General features: G+C 38.7%; 1 protein-coding gene and 1 long non-coding RNA gene across 2 annotated transcripts in view; one reads left to right on the top strand and one right to left on the bottom strand.

The window, feature by feature from the left end:
* Positions 1-602, top strand: part of LOC118761644 — a 9011-nt gene extending 8409 nt beyond the window's left edge. The window contains exon 3 of the long non-coding RNA XR_004997534.1: positions 442-602. This is a non-coding gene — a long non-coding RNA (uncharacterized LOC118761644). The remainder of the gene's footprint in view (positions 1-441) is intronic.
* Positions 1-16995, bottom strand: part of LOC115230629 (vacuolar protein sorting-associated protein 54-like) — a 31830-nt gene extending 14835 nt beyond the window's left edge. Inside the window, exon 1 of the mRNA XM_029800770.2 lies at positions 16865-16995. Within this exon, the coding sequence (XP_029656630.2) occupies positions 16865-16990 (126 nt within the window). The 5' untranslated portion in view covers positions 16991-16995. The remainder of the gene's footprint in view (positions 1-16864) is intronic.
* Between the last annotated feature and the right edge of the window lie 2309 nt (positions 16996-19304).

Below are 19304 nucleotides of genomic sequence, written 5' to 3'. Positions count from 1 at the left end.
CGACGGAAGGCACGTAGTATCTTCCAACAAAGGGGTAGAGTAGAGGGGTGGAAAAGGAGGGAAAAGGGGGTGCAGTTGGAGGTGGGGTGAGAGGAAGGAGAAAGGGCAGTGGTGCGGTCGATGCGACGGGCGCGGGTGAGGGCATTCAAAACCAGTGTAGGTGGGTATCTTCGATGCCTGAACAGGCGGGCCAGGTATTGAGATTGGGTCTCGAAATCCTGGTCACGGCTGCACAAGTGTCGGAGGCGGAGGAACTGGGAGTGGGGGATGGCCCGTTTGGTGTGGAAAGGGTGGGAGGAGGAGAAGTTGAGATAGAGGTGGGAATCCGTGGGTTTGAATGAGGCGGAGGTGGTGAGAGAGTGGGAGGGGTGGTCGATGCTGAGAGAGATATCAAGGAAGTTGACAGAGATATTGGAGATGGTGAAAGTGAATTGTACAGAGGGGTGGAAGTTGGAGAGGAAAGAGATGAAATGGCAGAGTTGTTCGCGGGAAAGGGAGGTGGCGCCTATGCAGTCGTCTATGTAGCAACCGTATAGTTCTGGGGTCGGCCCGGAGAATTGGGAGAATACTTGGGCCTCAATGTAGCCAACAAAGAGATTGGCGAAATTGGGGCCCATTCTCGTTCCCATCGCGAACCCGGACAGCTGTGGGTACGTTTCCCCGTGAAACAGTTGAGGGTGAGGACGAGCTCTGCCAGGTGGAGAAGGGTGTGGGTGCTGGGGGTGGGGTCGGGACGACGGTCGAGGAAGTGTTGGAGGGCTAAGAGACCGTCATTGTGGGGAATTACTGTATACAAGGATTTTATGTCTAAGGTGAAGAGGAGGTGTGAGGGGCTGGAAGGGAAGGAAAAGGAATTGAAAAGACGGAGAGCGTGGTTGGTGTCATATATGTGAGATGGGAGGGCTGCGACTAAGGGGGACAGGATGCGGTCGAGGTATAGGGAAAGGTGTTCAGTGGGGCAATTACAGATGGAAACGATGGGGTGGCCACGGTTATTGGATTTATGAATTTTGGGAAGGAAATAGATGGTGGAGGTGCGGGGTGTGTGGACGATGAGGTTGGTGGCGGTGGGGAGGAAGCAGAAGAGGAGATGAGGTCGTGGATGGCGGAGGACACTCGCTGTTGGTAAGAAGAGGTGGGATCGGAGGGGAGGAGGCGATAGAAGAGGGGATTTTGAAGCTGGATGAGCGCTTCCTCCCTGTATAAATCTGTGCGCCACACCACCACTGCTCCGCCTTTGTCCGCCGGTTTGATGACAATGTCATTGCAGGGACGGAGGTGGCAAAGGGCAATCAATTCAGCCCGAGTGAGGTTGTCTCAGAGGGGTCTTTGTTTAAAGTTAAACTGGTGGACCAACGCATTGCAGTCATTCACGAACAAATCTAGGCTACTGAATTGGCCTGGGGGTGGCGTCCAGTTGGATGGGCGGCGCCCCAGCTCCAAAAGGCAATCCTGATTGTTGTGACGCTGCTGGGACGCGTGGAATAATGCGCAAAGTTTGAGGCGGCAGAGGAACTGGTTGATGTCAGTCCGAGTCTCGAATTCGTCACAGTGGCGCGTGAGAGGCGTGAAGCGGAGTCCCTTACTGAGGAGAGAGCGCTCGGCAGCGGAGAGGGGGAGATTGGGGGGGTATAGTGACAACAGTGCGAGGAAGCGGAGTGGTGGGATGAGTGGGCTCAGGAAGAGGGAGTGCAGAGGTGTGGGGAGGAGAGTTGGGGTGGTTGGGTGAAGATGGGGTAGGCATAGGAAGGTCAGGGTGGGGTGAGTGTGGGTCCAAGGAGGGGGAAGGGGGATGGGGTGGTGGGTGCGGGAATGGAGGGAGTCGGGGGAGCAGGAGGGGAAGATGTAGGGGATGGGGGGAAGGAGGTGAAGGGTTGAGGAGGTGGTGGAGTTTTTTGTTTTTTGTGTGTGTGAGGAAATTGTGAAGTTGGTGGTTGAGATTAAGAATGAAGCGGAGAATAGGTTGGGTGAAGAGTGGAGGGCAGAGGGAGGAGAGAGCGGGTGGAACGGATGGTTGCACGGATGAGGAGGCGGGAAGTGCGGGCGAGGGTGGTTCGATGAGGGAGGAGGAATAGGGGGTGGCATGGAACTTCAAGAGGAAGCCACGGGATGTACGTGATGGCTGAGGAAGGAGAGATGGCTAGAGTGGCGAGTTTTTTTTTTTTATACACACACATACATATTGAAAATGTTCATTATAGGTATAAAGATACCATAAACAATTATAAAAATGGAGAAATGTTAAAAAATCAAAATTAGATTTAATGAGCACATGCAAACATTTCAAAGGGCAATTCAATAAGAAAAAATTATAATGATAATAATAATTATAATTAAAGTTATGTATTGTCTTGTCAAACCTGGCTGTAGCTGGCCGAAAAATATTTTGGTTCATAAGACCAACACGCTGGCCAAGAGTACCCATTGTTATTTAAATGTAAATCTGAACCTAATTCTCATTGGTACATTCATGAAAACACGTGACTTCACTTTGTTAATAGCTGAGTTATTGTAGCTGACATTGTTTGACATAATATTTGAACTCGGTGAATTCTGGAAGATTTTTCCCCACATTTTTTCGGCATTAATTCTGTATATGTATATATACATATACATATATACACAAATATATTGTTTGTTCCTTCTTGAGCCTTGCCTGGCTCATAGGGCCGGTTTCCCAGTCCGTCACAGGTGAGCTGCAAGATACAGGAGGAAATAGTGAGAGAAAGTAGTGGCGAAATTATCAGCAGAAGTTCGCCATTATCTTCTGCCGGAGTTGTGTGGAGCTTAGGTGTTTTGCTCATAAACACACACATTGCCCGGCCTGAGATTCAAACCCACGATCCCTCAACAGCCAGTCCGCTCCTCTAACCACTAGGTCATGTGCCTCTACATATATATATATATAGCAATAAGAAAATGGAGGGGATCAATAAGTGGTTCATCAACTTTTAGACATTATATTATGTTAACTTATGTATTTATTTACTAAACTGATAATTACAATAATATACATACATGTATAACATATTATGCTTTACATATAAGATACAAGCAGTATAGCCCAGCTTTGCTCGAGATTAAGTTAGGATTATTAAGCTAATCAAGCTCTTTATTTCAAAGCAAACTAAGTAACACCAATGTCAAATTTCAGTGAAATCCGTTGAAATTGGTAAACTTTTGGATGAAATTTTGCAGACAATTTGATTGGAAAATCTCAAAAGGAATCGCTTTATCAATTTTTTCCACTCATCAATTGGTTTTTTCTCTTTTTCGTTTTTGAAGAACTTAACGCATTCAAAGATCCCATGAGTCCTAAGTAATGTTGGCATCAAGTTTGAACAAATACATCAAAAATGGTAGATGTTATGGTTGAAAAGAGTCAGATCTCTCCTTTCGAAAACATGGACAGTTTTGAAACATTGTTTACAAAATGATAGCTGATCATTTGCAAAGGAGTGTGTCTATAGTCAACACGTAGGTCTTTTGCTCCGGTAACATCTACTCTCTCCCATGTTCACGCATGACCAGCTATATATCGCAATGAGTAGAGCATTGGATTCAGTCAATATGGAAATTAGTTGTGGAGAAACGGAGAATATCATTTATATTGTGTGTGTGTATGTATATATATATATGGGCAACACACACACACACACACACACACATTGCATACATGTGTTTTGTACGCATACATGCTCGTGTGTGTGTGTGATTGAAGCCATTCACACATACATACATACATAACAACACCTGTCTGTTTTGGCCTGTTAATCGCTCAGTAAAAAGACGAAATTTTTAAAATCTGTTATGTCTCTCTCTCTCCCTCTCCCTCTTTACACCGTCACTAGAAGGGGAGTTAACTCATGTTTGTATAAACAATGGTGGATTTCTCTGCCGTGAAAATTGTTAAGTTATGGTCGAAAATTTATTTTTACCGCTATTCACTGGTGCCTCGGGGGAAAATAATTTGACGAAAATACAGCTAGTATCATGACGAATGTCCTCCTAAAATTGGAGCAACATGCATGTTAATTTGTGGACATGCATACATTACATTCATGTACACACACACACACACATCATACCTATTATATATATATATATATATATATATATATATATATATATATATATACAGATAAAATATATTAATATATAAGGATACCAGTAATTATTATAATATAACATACATGAATATAAATTGGGAAAATAACTTACAGCTGTTTCAGCCAAGAGGTAAAAATACCTCATTCTACCTTTATTACTCAAGTGGACTGAAGTAATAGGTAGATAGTATTTAGGTACTTGGGTATTTCTCTAGGCTCCATCAGAGATTATAAATTACATAATGTTAAGTTATAAATAAATATAAATATAAAATAAATAAAAATACACACACATTTGAATACTTACATATATAGATATACATACATATATAGATATACATAAATACTTATATATATACTGAAATGTACATACATATTTGCATTAATAAGCATGTACAATAATCAGTTATTACTAATACTATTAATATTAGATGCATTCTGTTATTCACAATAGATATAATATAGAATATAATTATTGGCTAAACTGGCAAAATAACCATTCCGAAATACAAGAATATAATATATAAACAGATATTTTTAAAGTAATAAGGATAGTAATTTTACAATCAATATATCATAAAGTTATTACAGTTATGTCAGAACGAATCTGCATACACATGAGGAACATATATATATATACATATGCACACATACATATACGCACAAATATATATATATACATATATATTTTTCCATTCAAACATACTTATATGTACATACGTATTATATATGTTTTGGAATGTAGGATAATTCACAGACTAATTTATATTTATATATATAGAGAGAAACGTATACTTTTTTCACTGTAGTTTCTTATTATTAGAGTAGTTTAAATCTTGCGGGAAGTGGGGAGGGGTCATTTTTATTCATTTACTTAATCTAATTGGTTAACAATTTTTTTTAATTACTTTGTCTCAGTTAGTTGGTTAATTGATAACTAACGAAATAAAACAAATTGTAAACAAAACAAATATATATATATACTAGCAGTATCGCCCGGCGTTGCTCATATTGTAAGGGAAATAACTATATAAGCATTTTTAGAGAGTTACTACCCTTATATACCCAAGCAAAAATCATTAAAAATGCGGAAAAATGATGGTAAATTTCTTTTTTAAATCGTAGACTCATCGTAGACGCGCGCTAATACCCGGAAGGGCTCGATATGAATGACGACTATAAGATACCCGCTTTTGGTTAAACTGCACTGCAAAATGTGGGAGTAGTTAAGAATCTAAATCGGAGGAGATAGAGTCTCTCACACACAACTTCAGTTTTATATATATATATATATATATATATATATATATATATACACACACACACACACATATATATATATATATATATATATATATACACACACACAGACAAACATACACAGACACACAAACATGAATTAATGGTTAAAGTGATCTAGTAAGGGGATATTATTTTAATATATTTTAATATAATACATATGAGAAGTAAGTTATTACAAGTTATTTAGAAGAAAAAAAACCCAATAACAATAATAATAATAGCTGTAGTAAAAATAATATTATATGTATAAGTCCAACTATGTGAGTTATTAATATATTTAGTAACTTAAATGGGTACTATATGGTTGAAATACATGTCGGAAATCAGTTGGATCAAACTCAAACCAGGGACAAAATATCAAAGTTACCGTATGTATCTTGTCAATATAAAAGTTGAAGAATCACCTATTGATCCCGTCCATTTTCTTATTGCTATATAAATTAATGGTAACATATCTCTTTACCTTCACCCATTTAGTACACTAGGTAATGTAATAGCAATGAAATAAAAACACTTGTGTATTAATAACTGGGTATTCTACCAGAAGCATATTCATCATCATCATCTTCATTTAACGTCCGTTTTCCATGCAAGCATGGGTTGGACGGTTCGACCAGGGTCTGGTAAGCCATGGAGGCTGCACCAGGCTCTAGTCTGATTTGGCAGTGTTTCTACAGCTTGATGCCCTTCCTAACACCAGCCACACTGTGAGTGTAGTGGGTGTTTTTTTACGTGCCACAGGCACAGGAGCCAGAGCAGGCTGGCAAACGGCCACGATCGCTTGGTGCTTTTACGAGTCACCGACACGGACGCCAGTCAGGCAACGCTAGTATCTGCCACGTTCGAATGGTGCTTTTTACGTGTCACCGGCACGGGTGTCTTAACTACAATTTCCATTTGAATTTTTATTTTGATGTTGACGTTAATGTACTTGACTCAACAGGTCTCCTCAAAAACAGCAGGTCATTCGAGAGATTATCCCTTAGTGGGTTGGATTCACAACCTCTAACTTTCTTGGAGTTATCCTCATCATCATCATCATTTAACGTCCACTTTCCATACAAGTATGGTTTGGATGGTTTGACTGAGGGCTGGCGAACCAGATGACTGCACTAGGCTCCAATCTTGATCTGGCTGAGTTTCTACAGCTGGATGCCCTTCCTAACGGCAACCACTCCGAGAGTGTAGTGGGTGCTTTTATGTGCCACCGGCATGGGGGCCAGTCAGGCAGTACTGGCAACGACCTCACTCAAATCTTTTTACACATGCCACCGGCACAGGTGCCAATAAGGCGATGCTGATAACGATCACGCTCGAATGGTGCCTTTTACATGCCACCGGCAAGGAAGCCAGTTAGCCGCTCTGGCAACGATCACTCTTGGATGGTGATTTTAGCACCCTACTAGCACGGGGCACAAGTGCCAGTAAGGCGACACAGGTAATGATCACACTAGAATGGTGCCTTTTATGTGCCACTGGCACGAAAGCCAATTAGCCACTCTGTCAATGATTACACTCGTATGGTGCCCTTTGCATCCCGCTAGCAAGGGTGCCAGTCCTCATGCAGAGTTTAGTGTCCAAAGAAAGAAAAGGTATGCATAAGTGGGCTGGTTATGCCCCTGGCATAGGCCACGAGGTTATGGTCTCATTTGGCTTGCCAGGTCTTCTCAAGCACAGCATATTTCCAAAGGTCTCAGTCACTAGTCATTTCCTTGGTGAGGCCAAAAGTTCGAAGGTCGTGCTTCACCACTTCATCCCAGGTTTCCTGGGTCTACCTCTTCCACAGGTTCCCTCAACCGCTAGGGTGGGGCACATTTTCACACAACTATCCACATCCATTCTCACCACATGACCATACCAGCGCAGTTGTCTCTCTTGCACACCACATCTGATGCTTCTTAGGTCCAACCTTTCTCTCAGGGCACTAACACTGTCGAGTATGCACACTGACATTACACATCCATCAGATCATACTGGCTTCATTCCTTGCAAGCTTCTGCATGTCCTCAGCAGTCACAGCCTATGTTTCACTGCCATGTAGCATGGCTTTTAGTACACATGCATCATACCGGCTATCTTTTACTCTGAGCAAGAGGCCCTTTGTCACCAGCAGAGGTAAGAGCTCTCTGAAGTTTGCCCAAGCTATTCTTATTCTAGCAGCTACACTTTCAGTGCACCCTACCCTGCTACTGACTTGGTCACCTAGGTAACGGAAGCTTTCAACTACTTCTAGTCTTTCTCCCTGGAATATGGCCGAAGTTGTTCTCTGTGCATTTTCAGTGTTTATTGCTCCTGAGCATCTGCCACATACAAAAGCTACCTTCCCAGTTAGCCTTCCTCTGATATTACTGCACCTCTTATGTGTCCATAGCTTACACTGGGTACATCTTATAGAGTTTCTACCTACGCCTCTACTACAGATCGAGCAGGGCCATCTACCTAAAGGGGTTTGTGGTTTGCCTGCCTTCCTACTTATTAGGACTTTGGTTTTAGCTAGGTTGACTCTAAGGCCCTTCAATTCTAATCCTTGTTTCCATACTTGAAACTTCTCTAGTTCTGATAGTGACTAAGCAATTAGAACAAGGTCATCAGCATAGAGGAGCTCCCAGGGGCATCCTGTCTTGAATTCCTCAATTATTGCCTGGAGGACTATGATAGATAGGAAGAGGTTGAGGACTGCACCTTGGTGGACCCCTATCTCTACTCTGAATTCTTCAGTGTACTCATTGCCAACACTCACCTTACTGACAGCGTCCCTGTACATGGCTTGCACAGCTCTCACTAACCATTCATCTATCCCTAGTTTCCTCATTGACCACCAGATAAGGTATCGGGGGACCCTGTCAAAGGCTTTCTCCATGTCAATGAAAGCCAGGTACAGGGACTTATCTTTGGCTAGGTACTTCTCCTACAGCTGTCTTACCAGAAATATAGCATCAGTGGTGCTTTGCCCTGGCACGAAACCAAACTGCATCTCATCCAAACTGACTCTCTCCCTAATTAGTTGGGCTATGACCCTCTCCGTGACCTTCATTAGCTGATCCAACAGCTTGATACCTCTGTAATTATTTGTATCTAAAGCGTCACCTTTACCATTGTAGCAGTTGACTATTATGCTGCTACACCAGTCATTGGGTATGACTCCTTCGTGTATCACCTGGTTAAATATATGGGTGACTAGGCTATAGCCGAAACTGCCAGATATTTTGAGCATCTAAGCAGTAATTCCTGATGTGCCGGGGGCTTTCCCTGTCTTCATACTTTTAATTGCTTTATCTACCAAGGTACTGTCAACTCGGATAGCTGGTCCCACACTTGGGTCGACATTCAGCAGACTCTCTTTCTCCCATTCATTTTTTTTATTCAGCAACCTTTCATAGTGGCATCTCCAAACCTCTCTCTTCGCAGCCCCATTTAGCGCAAGAGAACTATCATCCATGCGAACACATTTCTCTCCTACAACATCTCGATTCTCTCTCACACAGTGTCTTGCAACACGAAATACCTCAAGTCTTTGATCTACAACATTGTTCCACCACCACGTTATTTTGGGTCATGAGGGAAGTTTGCACCATCCACAGATCTGGTCAGTGGAGTTATGTATGTATGTATGTATGTATATATATATATATATATAATGCCCCCCCCCCCCCCGGTAGAGGTAGGTTGGATTGTAGCCACACTTCTATACAAGAGGGAGGACAAGATACAATTGATCGAAATTACAAGAGACGGGCTAACAATTCCAGTCTGTTATACATTTTGAGTATTGTTATCACTAGCGATATCAAGGTATAACTTTGTATTTGTATTTTATGTGCAGATGTATATATATAGATGTACATGTAATATGTACACATATATATACACATATATACATGCACTAGCACTATGACCTGGCAACGACGGGTCTTTAATGCTAGTATATATATATATATATATATATATATATATATATATATATCTATGGTGGCTGCCCCCTCGTTATTGAGTATGGCCAGTGTGCGAAGCATAATCAATGTTGTTTTCGTGCAATGCCTGTGCAAGAAGATTTTTTTCAAAGTGAGGAAAGGCTGTGCACTGAGTCAATCCCACTCACTAAGCAACAGCAGCCATAATCTGAAAAGAAGAACAAGTCAACATCATCGGTAACCACTGAGCCGCAGGTTTTATGTCGGAGTTATTCCAGTTATTCAAGTTACCTTCTCCTAGAAGGATGCCCTAACAAAGGCTAGGAGTCCTTCACTCCCAATGGTTTAACCACACGATCGGGTATTCAGTCCAATTATTTCTATGTCCCCGTGCATGATACAGCCTTAAGACATTTATTGGATGGCCGTTGACTCTCAAGAGTTCCTCCGCCCTTTGATGGGTTTTGTTTTTCATCCCACAGGTTGTCCAATAAACACCCTCCTCACCAAGCAAGCTTGGTGGGGTTGCTGGTTTAGTCGCCGACAACCCGACCATGCAACAGGTTGTACTGGGTTACATGTTACCAGTAGCACTCGAAAGTGACCTGACATACAGTTGCGGCCAAAATGTTCAGAACGGCATTGTTTTTGTCAGAAAAGTAGGTATAAGTTTTTATTAAAGTTGTTTTATATTCTATAATTTTCACAGACAATAAATACAATATTAATTGGTATTGTCTGAGATTTTGGTGTAATTTGAGTGGATAATACAAAAGTTATGGATGATATAGTGATTTACTGCAAAACCCATGGTGACGTTGATGATCGCCTGGGGCTAAATGCATCAGTAACACCCCCACCGCCCTGCCCTGTCCCTAGCCACATTCAGATGGCTAACGTCCCTTATGTTATATATATATATATATACATATAAATATATAAAATATATAGTCTATTTAGAGCTTGTTAATGTTAACAATAATTCACATTAATATAGATAGGAAGATGTAGTGCTCATTATGAGCTATATTCAAAATAATACTTTTTTATGGATGCAACGCAGGCGAAGTCTAAAAGAACATAATTAAAATGCACATTCCAAACTTATATAAATTCATATATTCTCAATGAATTGGAAATAAAATTCCAGAATACATAAATATATATAAATAAACAAATGTCAATGCAATAAATAAAACACGATTGAATTTTTAAAAAAACAACTGAATTTAAGAAGAATTTCTTTTGTAAGTACATTTAAAATTATAAAACTTTAGTATGTTGGAATTAAAAATTTTTCTTGAGAAGATTAAGGAGTAAAAAGACATTAAAAACAACGAAAGAAAAAATATAAAAAACACATCTGCAGGCTGTTTCAGAGATATGTCAAGAAATATGACATTTTATATTATTAATCATGGCACTCCCTTCATCAGTATGTTACACAAAGTTCATAAACACATCTACATACCAGGTGACTTTTAATTACCCACAAGGGGCCAATGAAGAGGGGACAACACAATCTGATTTTTGGGTCAGATAGGCGAATGATTATACACAAAAATATGACGTTAAAAATTTTACAAAAAATATGAAATTGTAATTAAATTGAATGGTAGGACAGACCGGAAGACATTACGGATGAAGTGGGAAGGCAGATTAAATTTGGACCCCACAAGCCCTGCTTTGCCACTGATACCCGAGGCACATCCTGTGTTGCATTCATGAGATTACATTCGTGTTACATTCTTCCATCGATCTTCGAACATTTTCACAGTCAGGCATTTTCTCCCGAGCCCTATTTTTCTTTTATGGTGAAAGGTGAAGTAATTCACCAATTCAAGGCCAGTGTGGAAGGTACCTGACTTTAACACTTTCAGTCTTGTCATTTAAATCACCTCTCTCGCAATTACTACTACAATGAGAAAACAATTCTTACTGTCTTTCGATAAGAAATCGGGCAGGTCAATTTTTACAATAGACTCAGTCAATAGTCATACTCTTCCTGTGCTTGACAACAGTTGTTCAGCATAAACCCACACATCTGGCGGGACAGTTTCCCTATCCTGCTCACACCTTGGACAGGTTGAAGGGCCATGACCATCATGCCTTATGAGTTTGTCCCAAACAGGTAAAGCTCCTCGGTAACACTGCCATACAAGAGACTTCTGAAAGTTGTCCAAGGTCTTCAGCTTGGATGTACATTGGAACAGACTAGCTAGCTGATTATCGCCGAGACCTAAGGATTCCCTTAAGGTATCATCACATTCCACCTCTACAAGCCCTCTATGAAAGAATGTGGTCAAACCTCCACCACAGACATTGCCTGAGTGACAGAATAGCAGGAGAGCCTTGCGACACTCTGTAAACCTTGTACCCAACTTCAATCTTCGATAGAACCAAGTTTCCTGTTCACAGAAACTAGTGAACTTGAGAAACATTCGTTTCCCCAGCAGAGACCACACTCGTTCACCATCCAGGTAGAGTCACAGATGCCTCAACCTCAGCGCACCTCTGCGCATCAACAGCCAAGGCATTCCTAGCTCACTCTTTAATGGTTGTTGGCAGCAAATAGAGCATCTCACAAGCGGTTTCAAGCTCTTCCACAAGAAGTGGAAGAGCTGACTCTCCAGCTTGATCAATCACGAATCAAGACAAGGAACGACAGTTAGGTGGTAGGTGATGACCGATGCCATGAACACATTGGCCACTTCCATCCTCCCTTTCAGAGATAGCCACCGCCAAGACCAGGTCTTGACTATGTGGGGCACTCTGCTCAATACCTCGGCCCAGTTCTCTATTTGGAGGTCTGGTCCAAACTAAACCCCTAGCAACTTAATCAGAACCTCCATCCAACATCCCATGATGCTGTCAGGAGTATTTTTCCATACTTTTCCTGAAGGTGTCATTCCTTGGGCATTTATAGAAAGGAAAGATCTTAAATTTTTCTTCTCCACATGTATCTAAGTATTTACCCAGTGGAACCTTTCACAGTTCCTCCTGTTGGACATGTTGTCGGTGAATTCTGGCTCGTTGGCATAAAGAATTTCCAGTTTTGCCTACATAATTCTCCTTGCATGTGGGGCAGGTTATGCAGCATATTACTCATAAATTTTATTTGTTTGTTTCCTTCTATATATTTGTAGATGGGGTTACTGCAGATCCCACATCTACCTTCTTCGCACTCTTTTACAAAGAATTTGGTTTTAGTCTCTGATGGGAATTTCACTCTTGTTAGTTGTTTCTTCAGGTTTTTGTATTGTTGTTTACTGTTTTTATGCAATATTTGTTTAGTATGTTTTCCATTTTGGGGCTTTGTAGGACTATTTGTAGGTTTGAATGTATGATCTGAAACATGTTGGTAACTCCAGGGTTGTGTGTGTTTATGAAAGGGATGATGTTTTCTTTGTTTTTCGTTTTGGGGTTTCTGAATTGTGTGATGTCCAGTTTCATTGCTCTTGAGATTCCGTTTTTTATTAATTTGAGTAGGTATTTTTGTTCTAGTAGGAAGTTTTTAACTTCATTTAGTCTTATTTGGTGTGTTTGTGAGTCGGTTACTATGCTGCATATGCATCTTGCCATACTATATGCAATGTTTCTTTTTATGTGGGATGGGTGGCAGGAGTAGAAATTTAAATATTGGTGTGTTGGTTTTTTTCTAGTAGATGTCTGTTGTGATGATGGAGTTGTGTATTTGATGTTGATGTCTAGGAAGGGAAGTTCATTGTGGCTGGTATCTATCGTGAAGTTGATAGATGGGTGCAGTGTGTTGAGGTTGTTGTGGAATGTTCGTAGATCTGATCTATTCCAAAAGATGAAACAGTCATCGAGGTAGCGTTTCCACTTTTTCACATATTCAGAGTAAATGCAGACATGAATTGCAAGATGCAGGGCGTAGTAATATGCAAGGAGAGTTATATAGGCAAAACTGGAAATTCTTTAAACCAACGAGCCAGAATTCACCGACAACATGTTCGACAGGAGGAACTGTGAAAGATACATGTGGAGAAGGAAAATTTAAGATCTTTCCCTTCTATAAATGCCCAAGGAATGACATTTTTTCTTTCTCTCTTCTTTCATCCTTTCCTTCTCTTTTCCATTTCACACTTCTTTCAGATACAAAGGCACACACACACACACGCACTCTCTCTCCCTTTCTCCCCATTCCTCGCCCTCTTTTACTATCTTATATCGCTCTCTCCACCCTACACACTCAATAATACTATAAAAAGAGACAAATCTGAAAAAATTCAATCTAGAGTGGACGCAAGCACTAATATGATTTATAAAAACATGTGACATATTAATAAATATCTGTAACTATAAAACCATCCAGATTTCTGAGTACCTTATTTCTTCTAATATATATTTATGTGTGTGTGTGTGTATATATACATATATATATATATATATATGTGTGTGTGTGTGTGTGTGTGTGTGTGTGTGTGTGTGTGTGTGTACTTTATTTAAAAGCAGCAGAAATTCAACAAAACCTGTTACTCGGAGTTTCACGTTCCCGTTCGTCAGACAGTTTTTGTTATGTGTTTACTCCGGTATATATATATATATCTGTATATATAAAAGGCAGGATGTGTGTGTGTGTACAGGAATGCAATTTATGCACATCCACAAATTAGCAGGCATGTCGCTCAAATTTTAGGAGGACATTCGTCACGACCCTAGCTGTATTTTCGTCAAATTATTTTGCACCGAGGCATCAGCAAATAGCAGAAAAAATAATTTTGAACAATAACATCTAACAATTTTCAAGTCAGAAAAATACACCATCATTTGCAAACATGAGTTAAGTCCCCCTTCTAGTGATGGTACAAAGAGAGAGAGAGAGAGAGAGAGAAAGGGAGAGATAACAGATTTTTAAAATTTCGTGTTTTAAGTGAGTGACTGACAGACAAAAACAGACAGGGGTTGTTATGTATGTATGTGTGAATGGCTTCAGTCACACACATACGAACATGTATGCAGCATGTGTTGCCCGTATGTGTATGTATATATATATATATACAATATAAACGATATTCTCTGTTTCTTCACAACTAAGCTCCAAATTAGCTGAATCCGTTGCTCTACTCATAGCGACATATCGCTGGTCGTGCATGAACAAGGGAGAGAGCAGAAGTTACCAGGTCAAAAATCCTAAGTGTTGACTATAGACACACTCCTTTGCAAACAATCAGCTGTTATTTTGTAACAATGTTTCGAAACTGTTCATGTTTTCGAAAGGGGAGATCTGACTATCACATCTCTGCGGGAGAAGGTAGGCCTCTCTATTCTTCTTACGCAACTTACGCCCAGGTGCCAAATTTCCCTCAATTGATGGTATTACTTGGGTGCGGATTGGTGGTGGGACAGGGTCAAGGGCAAGGGCATAAAAAAAACATGTATGCAATAGGTGTATGTACATATATGTTTGTGTGTGTGATATATATATATGTATATATATATATATATATATATATATATATATATATATATATATATATATATATATATATATATATATATATATACTTAGTTGTGATCTGAACATAACTGTTTCTGACACAGAGGATCGGGGGGTCCTTTTGGGCATTCTATTTTCCTTGCTGGAAGTGTTCCAAACCCATGGGCAAAGTGGGGTTACATGATGGGTGTGGTGTTTTCAAAAGGGCTGGCATATGCAACCTGATCACCTCTGCCGATCAAACTCTCAACCCATCACAACACTCATTCTGCAGAACTGGATTGGGTATGAAAACCAACTTTAAAGTATAAATATAGATGTTTTTGAAACAGCAATGTTGTGTTCGGTTAAGTCCTATTTGGGGTGAAAAATCAATAAACTGATTCCTTATGGGGTTTTCCATTTAATCAGGATAATAAAAAAAAATCAATAAACCGATTCATTATAGAATTTCCCACTAAAATTGGTTAAATTTTCAACCATAACTTTTAGCAATTTTGATGTATTTTGTTCAAACTTGATGCCAGCATTACTTAGGACTCATAAGATCTTTGAATGCTTTAAGTTCTCCAAAAACGTTAAAAAAAAAGACAATTGATAAACCGATTCCTTATGGGATTTCCCAATCAAATTGTCTGCAACTCATTTTCAGTCAAAAGTTTACCAATTTCAACGGATTTCGCTCAAATTTGACAACAATGTTACTTAGTTTGGTTTGAAATAAAGAGCTTAATTAGCTTAATAATTCTAAGTGAATCCTGAGCAAAACTGGGCTATACTACTAGTATATATATATATATATATATATATATATATATATATATATAAATGGATGTGTGTATTTTTCCCTTGTTTACAACTAACATGGAAAAAATAGACAAACAGTTACCAGGGTAGCAAATAACCACACATTGTTTTACACCATTTTATTCCTTTGGAATAATATCAATGTTGAGAAGACCTGGCAAGCCAAATGAGACCATAACCTGTGGCCTATGCCAGGAGCGTAACCAGCCCGCTTATGCGTACCTTTTCCTTCTTTGGTCACTAAACTCTGCTTGCGAAGACCTGTTGAGGCAAGTGAAATCAAAACCAAAATCAATTCAATGACTGGCATCCGTACTAGCGGGGTGCAAAGAGCACCATACAAGTGTGATCGTTGACAGAGCGACTAACTGGCTTCCATGCCAGTGGCACATAAAAAGGCACCATTCAAGTATGATCGTTACCAGCGTCGTCTTACTGGCACTTGTGCATATGCTAGTAGGGTGCTAATTCGAGCATGATCGTTGCCAGAGCAACCAACTGGCTTCCGTACCCGTGGCATGTAAAAAGGCACCATTCGAGCGTGATCATTACCAATGTCGCTTCACTGGTACCTGTGCCGGTGGCACGTGTAAAATGATTCAAGCGAGGTCGTTGCCAGTACCGCCTGATTGGCGCCCGATCCGGTGGCACGTAAAAAGCACCCACTACATTCTTGGAGTGGTTGGCGTTAGGAAGGGCATCCAGCTGTAGAAACTCTGCCAGATCAAGATTGGAGCCTGGTGCAGCCATCTGGTTCGCCAGCCCTCAATCAAAATCGTCCAACACATGATAGCATGGAAAGCGGACATTAAACGATGATGATATTGTCTTTGAAACATGTCAGAAGTAAAAGAATTTCAATAACACCTGCATTTAACTCCATTTATTTATTGTTATATCTATATCTATATATATGTATATATATATATATACATACATGCAGGGTGCTGCTGCCACATAAAAATCACTTGTGCTGGTGCCATGAAAGAGCATTCAGTACACTCCATAGAATGGTTGGTGTTAAGAAGAGCATTCAGCTGCAGAAACCAATTCAAAACAAACTATGGAACTTGGCATGGCCCCTGGCCTTGCCAGTTCCTGTCAAACCATCTAAACCATGCCAGCATTGAAAATGGATATTAAATGCTGATGTATGTATATCACCATCACCTCAACAATCATTTTTCCATGTTTACATGGGTGAGCCAGAACATATATTTTATTTATATATAATTGTATTTAAATGGTGCAGAATGGTTTTAAACAAATACTACCTTCTCTTGTAAAAGTTTACATGACTGCCGATTGCCATTATTATCTGGTTTTGATTCTTCCACCTGCGTCCAAGGAAACACACCACTAAAAACATCAGGATTCTCTAAAGTAAAATTTGGCAACATGAAAATCTGGAAAACAAAAAAAGAAAAACAGTTTGAATCATTTTATTTTCAAAGTATCATTCGTTTATTTAACATTTATTTATTCTTGATTGCATAAGTTAAATAGAGATTCATTTGAGGCAATATTTTACAATAAAATGCTCTGCTGTTGCCAACTCTTTCAAATAGAAACTGCTTTTTTTTTCATTTTATTGTCCTTAAAAAACGTGGAGTAACTATATATATATATATATATAGGTTATAAAATGAGATAGGGGTTGAAAATTCAACCCACCATGGGATAACATATATCCAATATACTGCTAGATAGGTACCCAACAAGACTAATACATAGATGTTAAAAATTGCCAAACAATCAGTTCATCTATTGTATTATATGGGCAAAGGTAATAATATTACCGTAAATTAATACTACAAAATTAGAAAATGGAGAAACATACTTAAATCAATAAAACATCAACTATCAGATGATACCCAATCAATACTTTATTACACCATTACATATCAGTAAAGGCATTATACAAAATATACAGTAAATGTAAATAGACAAGGAAATATAAGTATAATATATAAAATATAATATGTAATTAAATCATATCTGACAGCTGTTTCGGCAGCAAGGGCAGTCATACCTCATTTAACCTATAAGCCATAAAGGCAGGTATAAATGAGGCATTAACAAGGATGCCCCACGGCCTCTTCAGAGAATCTAATTTGTTATAATTGTGAAAAAATTATTTTTCCATATACATATAAATATAAAAATGTAAAATATAAAAACTTATGCATAACTTCATAATGCTACACATATATAATATAATACTCATTGGTACAATAATGCAAGGTAAACAAAACAAAATAAAACAAAATATATATCAGTGTATATATTAATATTAATAAGCACAGTTATTATACATATTTGGCTAATAGTTTTAAAAAACTAACACATAGGGAGATGAAAAATAATAATTAAAACCATGGTTCAGTTCATAAAATTATAAAGCTATAAAAGTCAATAAAAATTACTATTAATATTAATAATAATAATAATAATAATAATAGATACAGTTATGTTTGCACCAAGTCCATCCTTTCAAGATCGAAATAACTATGAGTTTAGAAATTCTGACCACTAGGTAATGATTATTTTAGATTAATTCGGTTGGCTAGTAGTTTGATTCAAATTTCAAACTACTAGCCAACCGAATTATATTTTACATTTTTATATTTTACATTTTTATATTTATATGTATATGGAAAAATAATTTTTTCACAATTATAACAAATTAAATTCTCTGAAGAGGCCGTGGGGCATCCTTGTTAATGCCTCATTTATACCTGCCTTTATGGCTTATAGGTTAAATGAGGTATGACTGCCCTTGCTGCCGAAACAGCTGTCAGATATGATTTAATTACATATTATATTTTATATATTATACTTATATTTCCTTGTCTATTTACATTTACTGTATATTTTGTATAATGCCTTTACTGATATGTAATGGTGTAATAAAATATTGATTGGGTATCATCTGATAGTTGATGTTTTATTGATTTAAGTATGTTTCTCCATTTTCTAATTTTGTAGTATATATATATATATATATTTAGTGTGTGTGTATATGTATGTATATAAACAGATACATACATATGTGCAGGCATAGTTGTGTGGTGAGAACTTTACTGCCCAACCACATGGTTTCAGGTTCAGTATCACTGCATGACACTTGGGCAAAAGTCTTCTACTATAGTCTTAGGCCAACCAAAGCATTGTGAGTAGATTTTGGTAGACAGAAATTGAGAGAAGCCTGTCATGTGTGTATGTCCCGCCCCCTTGTGCCCATGTTTGTTCCCCCATCACCAGTTTGTTCCCTCATGACAACCAGTGTTGGTGTGTCTATGCCCCGTAACTTAGCAGTTCAGCAAAATAGACTGATAGAATAAGTACCAGGCTTTAAAAAAAAAGTATGTCCTGGGGTTGATTTCAACTAAAAACACTTCAAGGTGGTGCTTCAGCATGGTTGCAGTCAAATGACTGAAACAAGTAATAAAATAAATATATATAAATATGTTTATATTTTTAACCTTTAAAGGTATTTTAATATACTGCCACTTTTGATGAAATTTTTTCTGAAAAAAATTTTATCCTATATTAGTAGTATATATATATATACTAGCAGTATAACTCGGCCTTGCCCGGGATTAAGTTACGATTATTAAGCTAATCAAGTTCTTTATTTCAAACCAAACTAAGTAATATAGACGTCAAATTTGGGTGAAATCCGTTGAAATTAGTTATGTTATTTATATATAT

Source organism: Octopus sinensis, unplaced genomic scaffold, assembly GCF_006345805.1.
Source record: "Octopus sinensis unplaced genomic scaffold, ASM634580v1 Contig15961, whole genome shotgun sequence".
NCBI classification, from domain to species: Eukaryota; Metazoa; Mollusca; class Cephalopoda; order Octopoda; family Octopodidae; genus Octopus; species Octopus sinensis.
Note: the sequence above shows the minus strand (reverse complement) of the source record. Positions and strands in the feature narration are given on the sequence as shown.